This window comes from Trametes versicolor (assembly GCF_000271585.1).
Source record: "Trametes versicolor FP-101664 SS1 unplaced genomic scaffold TRAVEscaffold_9, whole genome shotgun sequence".
In the NCBI taxonomy this organism is placed as follows: Eukaryota; Fungi; Basidiomycota; class Agaricomycetes; order Polyporales; family Polyporaceae; genus Trametes; species Trametes versicolor.
In genome coordinates this window covers 1,602,414-1,616,445 of record NW_007360329.1, presented here as the reverse complement: position 1 = coordinate 1,616,445, position 14,032 = coordinate 1,602,414, and the positions used below count along the sequence as shown (strand labels likewise).

Sequence of the window (14,032 nt, the reverse complement as noted above, 5' to 3'; positions counted from 1 at the left end):
CTCGACCGCGTCCTTTGCAGGCACTCCGGCGACACAACGCCCGAACCGCCGGTACAGGATGCAACCTCCTCCCGTGAAACCCAGCAAGGACTTGGCCAATTCAAGTGTTCCCGAGCCGCTGGTGTGAGGATGGGCCGCATCGCACCTCATGCCGTCGGAAAGTCTGCGCCCGCATGGACACAGCGACCATGCGCACGACGTGGACCGGCGGCCCAGCACCTCATGATCACGCAGATAGACCGTGCGCGCCGCCCCGCGCACGCCGTCCGACCTCTTCACGTCCCAGTTGCCATCCCCATGCCCGCACATTTATCCGACATACTAGTCTCGTAACCAGACGTCATAGGGTTTAGCTCCTTTTTGGGACAGCGGAGAGCGAAAAAACCAGAGAAAGGAGCACCCTATAACGTCTGGTGGAATTCGTATAGAGGGGTGGGGGTCTCTGTCACGCCCACGCGAATGGAAGCCTGTCGACGCGTCGAGCCCAGGTACTCAAGCCGCCCGACGCGTCCTCCATCGGGCATTGGGCCTGCGCCGCGACCGCGACCAGAGCTCCCTCCACCGCCTAGCATGCCGCTGGGTCTCATGTTCGACTGCGCGCGCATATTCGCCTCACTTGGGAAAGACTTTGGCTCGATTATCGCGACTTTCCCCTTCACGAACATGCGCATACAGTCGGTTTCGCGCGGAGTACGGGCTCCCGGCGCCCTCTATCATGAATCGCGGCATTATTTCGACGATTGAGCCCTCGCGATCTGCTCACAGATGTTCTGTGAACACATTCGCGACGCGCGAGCTTCGAAAACGGCGAGTGCAACTCCCGCGCGGTCGGATTTGCCTCTGGGATCAGGCGAAACAGCTGCTCACGCTGTATGGTCGCGCTGCCCGGCGGGGCACGCCCAAGTGGGGCCGCTGTGACCTCCGTGACCATCCGGGGAGACCCCCACCCGTCTATACGAAAGTCACCAGACGTTATAGGAGGTCCTCTCCATTGCTTTTTGTCCCGTCCCGTTTTGGAAGGACCCCCATATAGCGGCTGGTGACGAGACTACCGACATACAACGACACCTCGTGTATAAAAGCCCAGCGGCGCACCGCGGGAGCTTCCCAAGCTCCAGCTCACGCATAACCCGGAGCTTACTACCAGTCTGAATCCCACCGACAACATGCCTTCGTACACTCATTTGGTCGCGCTCCTCGCGTTTGTTCCTTTCATCGCCGCCGCGCCCGCGGCGAGCGCCTGCACCGGCACCATCGCCTCTCTCGATGACGTCTCCGCCGCGGTGAAATGCAAGACGGTGGTCATTAACGCGTTCACCGTCCCCGCCGGCAAGACGTTCGACCTCCCCCTCTTGGACGGCACCACCGTCACTATGAGTACGTCTTTTCCCTCGTCCGTCAGACTTTCTTGGCTTACCCAGCGCGTATTCACGTAGACGGCGACGTCAAGTTCGCCGTTAAGAACTGGGCGGGACCGCTCTTCCAAGTCAGGTAAATTATTGCTTGCGCGTGCGGTGGTCGTTTGTAACTAACTGTGGATCTAATAGCGGCAAGTCCATCACGTGTGAGTATTGACGACGTTCTTCTCTCCGAAACACAGGTTTAACACACTTCGCGGCATGTAGTCAACGGCAATGGGCACACGTTCGACGGCAACGGTGCTTCCTACTGGGTAAGCGCAGCAACTACTTTCACTGTCAACGACCGCAGATACTGACCGCTTCCACAGGACGGCCAGGGTGGTAACGGCGGTGTCACCAAGCCCGCACCCATGATGAAGTGCGTCTCAGCTCGAGGCGGGATATATGCTGGCGGCTGACTTATGCTGTGCTCAGGATCAAGACCTCCGGGACGTACACCGTACGTCTCCTGGCAATATGGAATTGGGATAATACCTGATACCACGACTGGTCTTTACAGAACGTCAAGGTCCTGAACTCACCTGCTCGCGTGTACAGCGTGTCCAACCCCGCGCAGCTGACGATGTCCAAGCTGACGATCGACAACTGTGCGTTCGCGTGCTGATGTAGCATCCGGTCACAAGCTAAAACCCACTACTCCTTAATTTGCAGCCGCGGGCGACGCTGCAAACTCGAAGAGCGACGGCAAGGCCGCAGGCCACAACACCGACGGCTTCGACTGCAGCACTACCGACCTCACTATCGACGACAGGTGAGCCGTGAATCGCTCTTTGGGGGCGCGCATGCCGACTGACACGAGCGCGCAAAGCACTATCCACAATCAGGACGACTGCCTCGCCATCAACAAGGGCAGCAACATTATCTTCCAGGGCAACACCTGCATCGGCGGCCACGGTATCTCCATTGTACGTCCGCTATTCGACGCGGACCTCTCTGTGCACTGAAATCTTCCCTCGTCTAGGGCTCGATCGACTCTAGCGTGACCGTCTCCGGGATCACCATTAAGAACAACATCATCAAGGACAAGTACGCACCCCGCTCTTTCGCGTGATACTCCGCGCGCATGCTGATCGCTCCCCCTCCAGCGACAACGCCCTCCGCATCAAGACCAAGGCCTCTGCGACGGGCTCAACCGTGTCTGGCATCACCTTCTCCGGCAACACCGCCACTGGCATCCGCAAGTACGGTGTCATTATCGACCAGGTACGTCCCCGACGGCGGTGCCTAGCCACAGGGCGCACACTGACACCGCCTCCCCCAGAGCTACCCCTCCACTCTTGGCACGCCCGGCACGGGCGTGAAGCTTTCCGTGAGTCTCCTTGCCGTGTGTGCTGTATGCATTGGCTGATGTGCGCGCCTCGACGACCAGGGCGTGAACTTCTCTGGGAGCACCAACTCCATCGCCGTGGCCAGCGGCGCGAAGCGCGTGGAGGTGAACTGTGGCTCCGGTGCCTGCACCGGTGAGTATTCTTCTGGAAGGCGACCGCATGGTAGGCTATGCTGACAACTGTTTGTTCGTGCAGGCACCTGGGACTGGTCCGCGCTGAAGGTGTCTGGTGGCTCTGCTGGCTCCATTAAGAACTTCTCTGGCATCAAGGGCTTCACCCAGTAGGGGGCGTACCGTATCAATGTTTCTGTAGGGGTTATCTGGCAATAGCAACACGTGTGTATATGGTTTAGCGACGCACAATGTAGTCGAATTCGAGTGAAACAGGACTACATGACCAGTGGGATTTTCCCAATGGCGGCATCTTATCATCTGCAATAATGAATTGTGTGGTTCAAGATGGACCAGGGTAGAACGCATCAGACAAAGGCTTGACGTTAGCCTTCTCGAGAGTGGTGTCTGCCAGAGCTGCATGTACGCCTCAGGCAGAGACAAGCGAGTCACTCTAACCGCCTACTGCTGCCTTCAAGGCAAAGAAAGGGGAAGGCTCACTGGGGCATTGGTGACTTGTAGCTCACGGGAAGCCAGAGTTGTGGTGTTTCGAGCGCAATGAAGGGCTTGCAGAACGAATTATGCTCCGTTTCTACCTAAGGAGCAAGACTATATACGTATTAAGACTGGTCAAATGGCGTTCAGTACCCCTGTGATTCACGAACGCACGGCAAGGTACTCACTGTGACCCAGGCGGTGTAAATCACCGCGCCCGACAGATGACCTCTCCCGGTAGCCTCAGCTGCATGGCCTCCCGCGCCTCCAACCACTCGTTCTCCCGGTCCTTCGTCTTGACGATGGCAATCTCGCCCATACGCAGCGGCTTGACGTTCTGCACACGCCGGCCCGTGCACAGTCTCCGAATCTCCCCAAGGTCCATGAAGATAGGCTTGCTAGGCCGGCTGATGAGCTCCATGTCAGCAAGGACCGGGCGGTCATCGCGGTACTTGAGGTCCGCCCATATACGCTTTTGCGAGTCGTTGACTTCGTGGAAGCTTTCCGGGGAGGGTGTCTCTATTGTGCCTCGCGTAACATTGGAGATGAAGCCGGCGCGGAGGAGAATGGAGAGGATGGCAAGATTTTGTGTGCTGTGGGGGACAGCGATGTGCTGGTGCCGCGCACGGAAGGAGTTTTGGATATGTGAGCAGAGGTTGTGCGGAAGGACCATGATTCCAGCACCCTTTGCGCTATTTAGTATGCGTTCTGCACGAAGACGGAGAGCGCGACGTACCGGAAGGAGAGAAGGGGCGAAACGGACGGCACAGTGAGGTCGGAGAGAAAGCTACGAATAGACGCCCATTCTCCGTTTGACGATCGTCTGACCGCGATCGCGCTACCGCTTTCCTCCGTACCATGAACCTCCTTGACCTCCCTGACGAACTGCTTGTCCAAATCGCGTCGTATCTGGCCCTCTATGAACTCCTCTCTCTGCAGCAAACATGCTCACGCTGGCAAGAAGTCGTTAGGTCGAATGCAGCGCTGCAGTACGACATCGAGCTGTCTGTGGCGGGCATGATCGACAACCCAGCGTCCCGTCTCGTCCCCGGAGAACGACTACGAATATTGGAGAGAAAGGAGAAGGCGTGGAGGGTACTCGACATGTCTGACAGGAAATCTCTCACCCTGAGCCACCGTCCGTCCGGGATATACGACCTCACTGGCGGCACACTTCTCCTAGGGGAGCGGCACAACGGCGAGGGCTACGCTGGGACAGATGCTGTCCACACCATAAACTTGCATGCTGCAGCATTGGAGGATGGTGCACGATCAAACGGCCCTTCGTGGTCGAACATCGACCTCGGCAAGCAGGTCATAGACGTTGGCCTTGCCATTCAAGAACATGATCTCATGGCAATCGTAACCTATTCGTGAGTCGCTCATTCCACTGCACTGTACCGTACCTATAAGACCAATTCAACGGGTCACAGACCAAGTCGACCATTGGATACGCGCCACATTCCTCCCTGGCCTTGCACTGCGGCACCTATTTGTCCGGTCCTCCCCAGCAGGTCACGTCCTTCTAGAGGCCTCCTGGTAGGCGGACCCTTCAGAGGCCGTTATGCCGCCATGTGCTAGGCGGTTTTCATCATGCGCCTAGAAACGCGATGCGAGAAATGCGGCATAAAACGCTCCGTTTCCTCTAAGATCGCAGCATCGAAGTATAGGGATATTCGTTACTGCGCCCCTGCAAGTTGTAGTCCAACGACGCAGTTTAGGGCACATGGTGGCCTGATTTGTACTATTTGCTTCCCCTCAGCGGTCGCTCTAGTTCCGCAGCGCTATTCATTATGGGTCTTCGTGATGTCATTACAGCTCTTTGCCGGATTGAGCGTGCCGCATAATATCAGCCTCGAGCAGTTTGGGTATCTCCGTTCCGAAGCTTACTCACATATTTGCAGCTACATAAACGAGGCACAGTTACTAGCCTCCATAGATGTCCACCTACTCAAACATTCCACCGGGCAGCCTCATCCTGCCGCTGCGAAGCCCATTCTGCATTTCGAGAACATACACTACCTCCCAGGACACTGTAGCGTCATGCTCGAGATCTCGGGCGACTCGCTCTGTTTTCTCCTCAACAACTACTTCCCATTCATCAACGCCGACCCTGTCACGTTCATTGTCTACAACTGGAAGACGGGACAACCCCTTGTAGTGAGTACCCCTCCCTTCCTTTCAACGCGCTTGCGAGTGGACAACTGACATCCCTCAGGGCCAGAAGCGCCTGTACTCAGATCCGACGATGTTCAACTCTTTCGTGCTACTGTCCCCGGACACGGTCATATTGCCCATCATCCCTACGAACGCCTTGGAAATATGCCAATATACAGAGGAACTAAACGCAGCAACGCAACCGCAGTCCGCAAGCAGCTCACCCGGAGAGCCTGAAGTGCCCCTGCTCAAGACCTCGTGCGTCCTCGAGCTGCCCGCCCTGCATCGGGAGTCGCTGGTCCTTCGCATGACGTGCCGTTGCGAGCCGAATCCCCGCGGGCCCCCGTCCTCTGCTACGCACGCCGACAAGCACACGCCCTTCTATTCCGATCCGGAGACGGCAGTCATGATACTACACATGCATCTGCGCCTGCGCACGGGCGTTACCCGCGTCTACACTATGATCGCCCACCGAGCCTCTCTTCTGGATATCATGCGCACCGCTCTCGAGCGGCGACGAACCGCCCAGACGTCCCCGACTGTCGCCGAAGAATCGCTCGCGACACAAGTCCAAGAAGACACGGACACAGACGTGGACATGGACGAAGATGACGTCGCAGCAGAGGACGACAACGACCACGACGCCCTTCCCATCCCCGTCGGACAGGCAGTCCCGGCCCACCGCCCCCGCATCGGCAATCTATTCCGCAGGGGCGCCGCCCCCTCCTCCAGCGCCTCTACCGAGCCCGTCAAGATCCCGTGGGCGGAGTGGGGCCCGGCCGTGACGCGCTGGTTCCAGGACGAGCTCGCGGGCACGCGCTGGATCACGACGACGTGCGGGCAGCGCTTCGTGCGCGTGCGCGCGGGCGGGCGCATCCGCGTGTACGACTTCAACGCGCTCGCCGTGCGGCGGTACGTGCACGGGCGCGCGCTCAGCGGCGTGCCCGTCGGCTCGCTCCCGGGGGAGAACGTGTGGGGGAAGACGGAGGGCTCGCTGGAGTATGACGATGAGGACGAGGGTGTGGAAGAGGACTGGGAAGATACGGAGGAGGATGTCGATTTCGAGGAGGAGGATGGGGAGATGCAGGAGGGTGATGAGGAGCTGGATGGGGCGGCGGAGGGTATGGCGTGGGGGGCGGACCGGCGCGTCGCGGTCGTGCTAGGGCAGACGACGATCTCGGACATCGCTGCCTGGCAGGAAACGCTGACGTCGGGGCTGCCGTACATGGAGACGAGCGTGGCTATACCGGACGAGTATGAGAGCGCGCTGCTCGACGAGGATATCATCGTCGGGTTGAAGGTGCGTCTGATCATCGCGCGTTCACCAGATTTTGCTGACGTTCACTGCTATAGATGGATAGCGAAGGGAGGCACATACGCGAAGTGGTGTTGCATCGCATCGGTGGTCCCATGGAATGACCGGACGTGTTTCTGTAATGCTGGATGCTAGAAGCAATGATGTAGCAGCCGTGATTAGGACTGTGTAGTGTATTCTTTTTGGGTGGTTTAGCTGGTCAGAAGGACAACAATGCATGTATTATGCTCCCAAGCAGTACGCAGTTTACAGCGCGGCGCTCTACACTTAGCTGGATTGTGGACGACACTAGTGTGAGAACCGCCGGCAGTGGGCGCGCCGCCGGGCGTCTCCTCCGAGTCCGCGTCCTTCTCGGAGTCCTGCAAGGATTGCGGAGGATTGCGGATGTGCGGGGTGTTTGCAGTGGATATCTAACATCTTGCTCTCATACCTCCTGCTGCCTATCTGTATATCACAGGCATCGGCCTGCTTGCTTTCTATAACATCTGCTAGCCTCAGGAGCCCAATCTTTCTCGCCGGAAGACACCTTCTGAACGCATCTCCGGTGCTACTCTAGTCAAATTCTAGTACAACTGCAGCGGCTGGTCTGGTTCCGCCTCAGTTGTTGCCCTGTGTCAACCCGGTTGCAGCAACGTCCAAACTATCGTGCTCAAAGTCAGGATCGCACTACAGAATATAACCGCGTTCCGACTTACCGCGTTCAGAGGTGATAACAGAAGTGGGAGCCCGAGCCACCCGCCATGTCTCTCATCAGCGATACCGAGTGAGTACTCTCTGTCGGTCATCCAGCGACGACGGCCCTCAGACATCTGCCAGCTATCTCATCCACAGCCTGCGCTTGAACTATCTGCGGCAGATAGACGACCCGTACGGGCCCCGTCTCATCTCGCTCGACCCCTCCTACCCTTCCAACCCCTACATCGTCGACGCGGGTCTCGCGGACAACGAACGATGGCCTGAGCTCGCTGTACCCTCAAGCCCCACCCCGAGCGACGATGAGTCGGGCCCATCGGTGCGCCGCCGACACTCAGGATTCCCTGGCGCGAACCTCAAGTATACCACTACTATCCTCGGGCCGTCGCGCACAGGCGCGATGGGGCTGCGGGTGAACGGCAAGCGTGCGTCCATGCCACGGAACTCCGTCCGTATGTCCCTGCGTGCCGCGAAAGAGGCGGGCTCTGTTCCAGGCGCTGTGCCTATGGAAGAGTCCCCGATCACGACAGAGGTCATCGCCGCGACCCCAACGTCATCCCCCACAAAGCCGGATGGACCAAGGTCGCCGATCAAGGAGAGCTCAGCAGCACCCTCACCCACGCAGCAGATGAACGGCAATGGCGCTGTGAACGGGAATGCGGCACCGCAGGAGGCCCCGCGACTGATGCCGGTGTTCATCCCGAAGTTCAGGGGCGCGGAGCAGATGGAGGCAAGACGGCGTGCGCGCTTGAACGCTCGCGCGCAGCCGCCTGGTATGGCACCCAGGATGCCGATACCTGCGCAGAACCTGAATCCCGAGCTCTCGTCTTCATCCTCTGAAGCTGAGTCTTCGGAAGAGGAAGTCATTCCCGACGACGAAGAGGAGGAGTTCGAGATGAGCGGGGAGGCGGACAACAGTATGGAAATCAACGATGACGAGTTCGATCCGTGAGTCATCCCCTATGATCTCAGCGTATCTGACAATCCTGAGTGCGAGACTAGGGAATTCGCTGCGAGTCGTGGTATGGGCATGCACTCAGATAGTGCATCCGAGGGCGCATCCATCCTTTCCGGAACAAACTCCATGATGTCCACCAGCTCGTCCATCATCGCATCCTCCCTCCCCCCAAGCAGCAGCGCCCGCGCGTCGCGCCTCAGCCCCGTACGCGAGGGCCAGCACGGTGAAGAGCGCGAACGTCCCTCCCTCTCCCCCGACTCCCGCGATGACGGGCAGAACATCGACGAGATGTTCGAGATGGTCACGCCCGCGCCCAAGAGCGGCGAGGACAGCGGCGGGACGGAACACCCCGCCCACGCGTCGTCCGCCAAGAAGGCAGGGCCGTCGAGTGCGACACCCCCTGGCATGTTCAAGCGGCAGGCCATCCCGCCGAGGCAGCCCGCGAAGTCGGCGCTGACGGCGATGCTCGCGGCGACGTCGAGCAACACATCATCGTCAAACCCGTTTGCGGAGCTGTACAGCGCGATCTCGGGGCGTGCGGAGAGCGAGAGCATTATCGTACGCGTGTTCTTCCCGATGGCGCGCGAGCCGGAAGGCCGTGCGCTGGAGCTGAATGTCCGGAAGGACGCGTCTGTCGAGGAAGTGCTTGGGTATGCGTTGTGGACCTACTGGGAGGAGGGCTGGTTGCCGAAGGTCGACGAGGGGCTCAGTGGGGAGGATCCGAACTGGGCGGTCAAGTGCTCCGCGGTCGGCTGGATACTGCGGATCGCAGAAGAGGATGGAGAGGTCGACGAAGATTTCCCTCGTACGTATTTCCGGCACTGTGCAGTTTGCATCGCGCTCATCGTGTATACCAGCTCCGGATCGCACTGGGAAGATCTCCAAGTTCAACTTCGACGCATATGCCGTTCTCGAGGCTACTCCCTCGCAGAGTAAGTCGTTGTAAAAATGATGTGCGGAAATCATCTCAACTGGTGCGTATCACAGTGCAACAGAACAAGATCCTCGAGTCCAAAATCTCGCGCCGGATATCAAGAGTTGTGGGCAAGAAAAAGTCGACCGGACTTCTCAACGCGCCTGCCAACGCGCCTGCCCTCATCCCGCCTGCAGACACGCTCCTCGGCACCAGTGCGATGCTGGGCTCGCTCGGGTCATCCGTCGGGATGTTCCCAAGTTCATTGGGCCCATCGTCGAGTCACGGCCCGCCACTGTTCCTGCGCATTCGCATCGCGAGTGCCGCCGACGAGCCCGGCCATGTTTCCACAACAATCCAAGCGTGAGTCTTTTCAAAACAGTGTCCGTCTGCCTTACTAACGAAGTCGACGCGATTGGCAGGTCTGGCGGCATGTACATGGCAGAAGTGCTCGACGCGGTGGTCGCAAAGCGCAAGCTGAGCGACCCGAAGGACTACGCGCTCGTGGTCGAGGTCGGAGAGATGAAGATGAACATCCCGCTGGACCGCACAGTGCGCAGTCTGCAGGGCAAGCGCGAGCTGCTCCTCATGAAGCAGAACATGCTGAGGGAGTACGGCGTTGAAGTTCGGGAGCGGAAGGGCACCACCGATCCTAATGGTGCGTTCACATTGCATATCCGCCCGGGAATGTGGCTGACTATTATCCTCAGCGTCTATCTTCACTACGGACGTGGCCACTCAGGAACAGTCCCTAAGCAAGATGTTCGAGTTCATGAATGCATACAGGGTGAGAACGTCCCTTTCTAGTCCCCTGACGTCCCTCTCACGCCCGATGTCCCAGAAATACACCGTGTACCGCAAGGTGCCCATGTTGGTCGCGCGTAGCGCCCGTGTTCTGGCCATCGACGGCGGCTATATCCATGTGAGTCTCTTCCGCCCAGCACTGCCATACCTGTGATGTTCATCCCACTCGTAGATCATACCCACGGTGACAAAAGCGAAACACGTATTCGACAGTGGCAAGACCTCGTCGTATCACCTAAAGAGCGTCGTGACGTGCTCGCAGTCGAGCAAGAACAGTGCGACGTTCAAGCTGATCGTGCACAGCGGTGCGGACCGCAACAAGCGATACGAGTTCGAGGCCGAGAGCCCGAAGCTGGCTGGTACGTCGCATTGCGTCGTGGCTGCCAGAGATAGGTGGTGGTACTGACCGCGAGCAGCTGAGATCGTGCAGACCATCCGCGCGTTGAAGTCTGCGATGGAGAAGCCGGGCGGCGGGAAGGCGTCGAGGAGGAATACCAGGATAGGAACGACCGCAAGGCCGATGGGAGTCTGATATCGAGTTTTCGCTGGCTTTCTTGCATTGTTTGTCTTGATACGCCGCATGTTGTCTTTGACCCCGCATTATGTACTTGTATATCTGCGACAGCACTCAACCATGTCACATTCTCATCAACGTATACATTGAAAACGATAGTAAGACGACCAGATGACCCAGGCCGAGACGATGTGCCCTACGAGCGATGCGCTACTCCAAGAATCAAACCATTGGCGACGGTCGTCAGCAAACGCTATCCTTGCTGTGCTCAAGCCTGCATAGCCTCGCGTTTAACCAACCCGACCTTCAGGGGAAGCTCTGGATGTTCGCCCCGCGGGTCTGCAGAGGGGTACTGCACCTCGGCCATGTTCCAGTAGATGCGCTTCTCCGTGAGCTCGAAGGTGAACGTCGAGATGAGCACGGCGAGGACGACCTCTGCAATTCCGTCAGTAGCCGAAAGATTGTAGATGAGAGCGTTCGTTTGACTTACTCATCTCGAGCTGCGAGAATTTGAAGCCGCTTTATGGAATTGACAAGATAGATTAGCTTTTACCAATGCAAGTGATGGTGCCGTGCAGACGTGAGTTACTCACATGCACGCGCGTCCGCCACCCCAGAACGTCATACTGAGCCAACGAGTAAGCCGTTCAGTAAGCAACCTTAGAATGCGGCTAGTGAACGAAGACGTACAGGTTAGCGTACACGCCAGGGATCTTAGCCTCGAGCACCGCATCGGGGAGTGGCTTCAGCCAGCGCTCGGGCTTCCATTCGTACGCATCCGCGCCCCAAAGCGCGGTGTTCGTGTTAGAAGCGTTGATGCCGACGAAAACGGACGTGTCTTTCGGGACGAAGATCTCGTGCATCATGCGTCCATCCTTGCCACGTACGGGCACCGAGAGCGGGAGCACGACGTCTTTGCGCGCCCTACATCCCGGGAAATGATGTCAATGGCACGACGTGACCTCGGGGAATGCAGTACTTACTCGCGGAAGCGGTAAGGCGCGGGGGTGTGGCTAGAGAGCATGCACAGTGTAAACCGCTGCAATCCGAAAATCGTTAATAAGACGTTACTAACCAGCGCAGAGTCTCGCGACACACGGCGTCCATGTAGGGCAATGCCACCAGGTCGTCGTACCCGATATCACCTCCGCCGTGCGCGGCCTGTGCGTCGAGTACCTCCTTGCGAAGCCTGTCCTGTGCCGCAGGGTTCTTGGCAAGACGCCATAAAATCAGGGAGAGCGCATTCGAGGTGGTGTCCATAGCGGCGAACGTAAGCGTGCTGAAGATCGACCATGACTTTCAGTGAATGACCCGCGAAAGATAAGCCAAAGGCAATACGCACGACATCTGGCTGACAATCTCCTCCTCGGGCACTTTGTCCTCTTCGGACGCCTCCATGTTAGCCTTGACTGTGTACCACAACATATTATCGTCGACCGTAGTGCCTCACCAAGGAGAACACGAGTACGCACGTAGAATGCTGATCAAATCTTTGCCTTCTCCAACCTGTGCCTTCAAGGCCTCGTCGCCAGCAAGAATTGCCTGCTTCTTCAGTTGGAAGATCTCACCCGAGCGGGTCCGGAGAGTGTCGGTGGTGCGCATGATCCTGTGCAGCGGCGGGGCCGGGATGAGCTCTGCGACGGTGCGGCGCAAGTTCTTGGGCACAACTGCCTCGAAGTGCGGGACGTAGCGATGCATCCCGCCAGACGCCGCCAAGGACGGCCTGCGAAAATAGTCATCAACCACCAGTTCGAAACCCTACAACCTGTGCGTGCAGATGATTTGCGGGACTGCGAACGTACATGAGGTCCTTTATCGCCGCGCCGTAATCGTCTGCGGCATCGCCGACAAGCGGGTCAAACGAGTAGCCCAAGCCAGCCTGACCCATGAGCTCCAGCGCGGTGCGGCCCATCCAGCTCACCATGTCTATCTCGGTTGGACGCGCATCATGCACGCGCGATTGGACCGCCGTCCGGAGCTGTATGACAGTGCACCGTATTCGTTTGTGGTTAGCGGAAACCGAGATCAAAGAAGAAGAGAAAGCAACGGCGAGAAAACCTGGGCTAACCTTGTGCGAGACCTCGTAGAAGATTGGGGTCATATGGCGCATATGGTTGACCGAAAAGACGGGGTTCAGCATCTTGCGCTGCTTGCGGTGGTGGTCGCCTGCCAATCTCGCTCCGTCACGATTGCTCGGACCCGCTGAAAATTGTGTTGCTTACCGAGAGTGGTAAACAGACCGAGGCCAAGAGTGTAATAGTTCAATCTGTGACAATAAACTATCAGCATCCCGCAGCTTCAGAGCATGAAAACGCAAGCAGCTCGCGCTCAGCTCACCTACTGAACCACGTCGCTTCTTGGAAGATTTCTTGGTCCTTGATAACGATGTGATGCATCGCCTTCGGGTCGAAAATATACAACACGTTGCTCTGCACAAAGTGTGATTTTCTATGAGCGTTCTGACCGTTTCGCCTTGAATATCCTGAGAACATACCCCGAGAGTACCGCGCAAACGCACGACCGGACCATACTTGTCACCTAGGCTCCGGTGGAAGCCGAAGCTCTGCTTGCTGTACAACTGCTTCATGTGACCTGCCAACCCAAAGTGAATATCAACACTTTACAGCCGGGGCTCTGCGCGGACTGGATCACATACCATAGAGGTAGGAAGACGACGACGGACCCGGTAGGTTGTCGAGATCGCTCTTCACTACAAACCTACGAAAGATCGTCCACAGGAACCACGTCGCTCCGCATGCGAGGACGGCTTGTATGATTGGGGAGATCATGCTTGGTTGGTTGTGGGTGTAGTGGGCGAGTGACTTGCTGTTCAGCGAGCCCACCCCTGCGTGCATACTTATACCCTCCCTGATCCGCACTTCTCTGGGCCGCGGCATCATCTGGGTCATTGTCCATTACGCCTCGCAAGGACTACAGTCAGCAAATTCTGGGAGAAGCACAGAAGCAATGAATAAGTGCCGCAAACTGTGATGCGGGGCAGTCACGATTCCGCGGTCCGTCTTGCGCCGGGTAATCGGCGTACCCAAATATACTTGTTAATAGAGGGACATTGAGGAGCAGAATCAGGCATGCGTCGGCGTAAACGTTGTGAAGATGCGTCATGTCTAAAAAGTGGGTGAACAAGTGCAAGCAACGACGGTGACTCGACGGAGCATCGACGATGTCAGGAGGATGTTCCGTGCTCACCGATTGGCGGATATGGCAGACGCTCCCCGGTTGTCGAGGCAGCATATCTACCATAGAATGGGTTGACTCACGACGATCACGGAGCTTTTCTATTCGCCAAATCTCAATTTCAGTAGA

General features: G+C 57.8%; 5 protein-coding genes across 5 annotated transcripts; 3 read left to right on the top strand and 2 right to left on the bottom strand.

Annotated features, from left to right (window-relative positions):
- Positions 1–1,081: 1,081 nt before the first annotated feature.
- Positions 1,082–3,033, top strand: TRAVEDRAFT_171861 (endo-polygalacturonase PG1; the record flags this gene model as incomplete). The annotated part of the gene is made up of 14 exons (XM_008043327.1): positions 1,082–1,377; positions 1,437–1,491; positions 1,548–1,564; positions 1,626–1,672; positions 1,730–1,779; positions 1,836–1,860; positions 1,921–2,008; positions 2,073–2,172; positions 2,230–2,326; positions 2,383–2,447; positions 2,507–2,624; positions 2,683–2,730; positions 2,791–2,881; positions 2,945–3,033. Exons 1-14 carry the CDS (start codon positions 1,167–1,169, stop codon positions 3,031–3,033), a joined length of 1,101 nt encoding a protein of 366 aa, XP_008041518.1. The 5' UTR covers positions 1,082–1,166.
- Positions 3,034–3,425: 392 nt separating this feature from the next.
- On the bottom strand, positions 3,426–4,124 carry TRAVEDRAFT_30587 (ribosomal protein S8). Its single transcript, XM_008042791.1, has 3 exons — positions 4,091–4,124; positions 3,543–4,039; positions 3,426–3,485 (listed from the first exon to the last, which is right to left on the bottom strand). Exon 2 carries the CDS (start codon positions 4,025–4,027, stop codon positions 3,563–3,565), a length of 465 nt encoding a protein of 154 aa, XP_008040982.1. The 5' UTR covers positions 4,028–4,039; positions 4,091–4,124; the 3' UTR covers positions 3,426–3,485; positions 3,543–3,562.
- An 88-nt stretch (positions 4,125–4,212) lies between these two features.
- TRAVEDRAFT_73649 (uncharacterized protein) lies at positions 4,213–7,052 on the top strand (the record flags this gene model as incomplete). Its single annotated transcript, XM_008043326.1, has 4 exons — positions 4,213–4,727; positions 5,259–5,514; positions 5,573–6,811; positions 6,865–7,052. 4 exons carry the CDS (start codon positions 4,213–4,215, stop codon positions 6,928–6,930), a joined length of 2,076 nt encoding a protein of 691 aa, XP_008041517.1. The 3' UTR covers positions 6,931–7,052.
- Positions 7,053–7,192: 140 nt separating this feature from the next.
- TRAVEDRAFT_30586 (SIN1-domain-containing protein) lies at positions 7,193–10,835 on the top strand. The gene is made up of 10 exons (XM_008042790.1): positions 7,193–7,589; positions 7,643–8,467; positions 8,522–9,282; positions 9,335–9,409; positions 9,465–9,753; positions 9,813–10,048; positions 10,101–10,177; positions 10,232–10,312; positions 10,367–10,553; positions 10,611–10,835. The coding sequence occupies exons 1-10, from the start codon at positions 7,567–7,569 to the stop codon at positions 10,724–10,726; spliced, it is 2,670 nt and encodes an 889-aa protein (XP_008040981.1). The 5' UTR covers positions 7,193–7,566; the 3' UTR covers positions 10,727–10,835.
- A 141-nt stretch (positions 10,836–10,976) lies between these two features.
- TRAVEDRAFT_129317 (cytochrome P450) lies at positions 10,977–13,497 on the bottom strand (the record flags this gene model as incomplete). Its single annotated transcript, XM_008043325.1, has 14 exons — positions 10,977–11,143; positions 11,199–11,227; positions 11,302–11,334; positions 11,399–11,632; positions 11,692–11,721; positions 11,784–11,987; positions 12,051–12,117; positions 12,181–12,431; positions 12,511–12,686; positions 12,777–12,874; positions 12,931–12,974; positions 13,046–13,137; positions 13,203–13,300; positions 13,365–13,497. 14 exons carry the CDS (start codon positions 13,495–13,497, stop codon positions 10,977–10,979), a joined length of 1,656 nt encoding a protein of 551 aa, XP_008041516.1.
- Between the last annotated feature and the right edge of the window lie 535 nt (positions 13,498–14,032).

Bases quoted from the DNA above. Each gene is read 5' to 3' on its own strand.
- TRAVEDRAFT_30587 (XM_008042791.1), bottom strand. From the start codon at position 4,027: ATGGTCCTTCCGCACAACCTCTGCTCACATATCCAAAACTCCTTCCGT.
- TRAVEDRAFT_30586 (XM_008042790.1), top strand. From the start codon at position 7,567: ATGTCTCTCATCAGCGATACCGA. The intron at 8,468-8,521 runs GTGAGTCATCCC...GTGCGAGACTAG, and splicing joins AACGATGACGAGTTCGATCC to GGAATTCGCTGCGAGTCGTG. The intron at 10,178-10,231 runs GTGAGAACGTCC...CCGATGTCCCAG, and splicing joins AGTTCATGAATGCATACAGG to AAATACACCGTGTACCGCAA.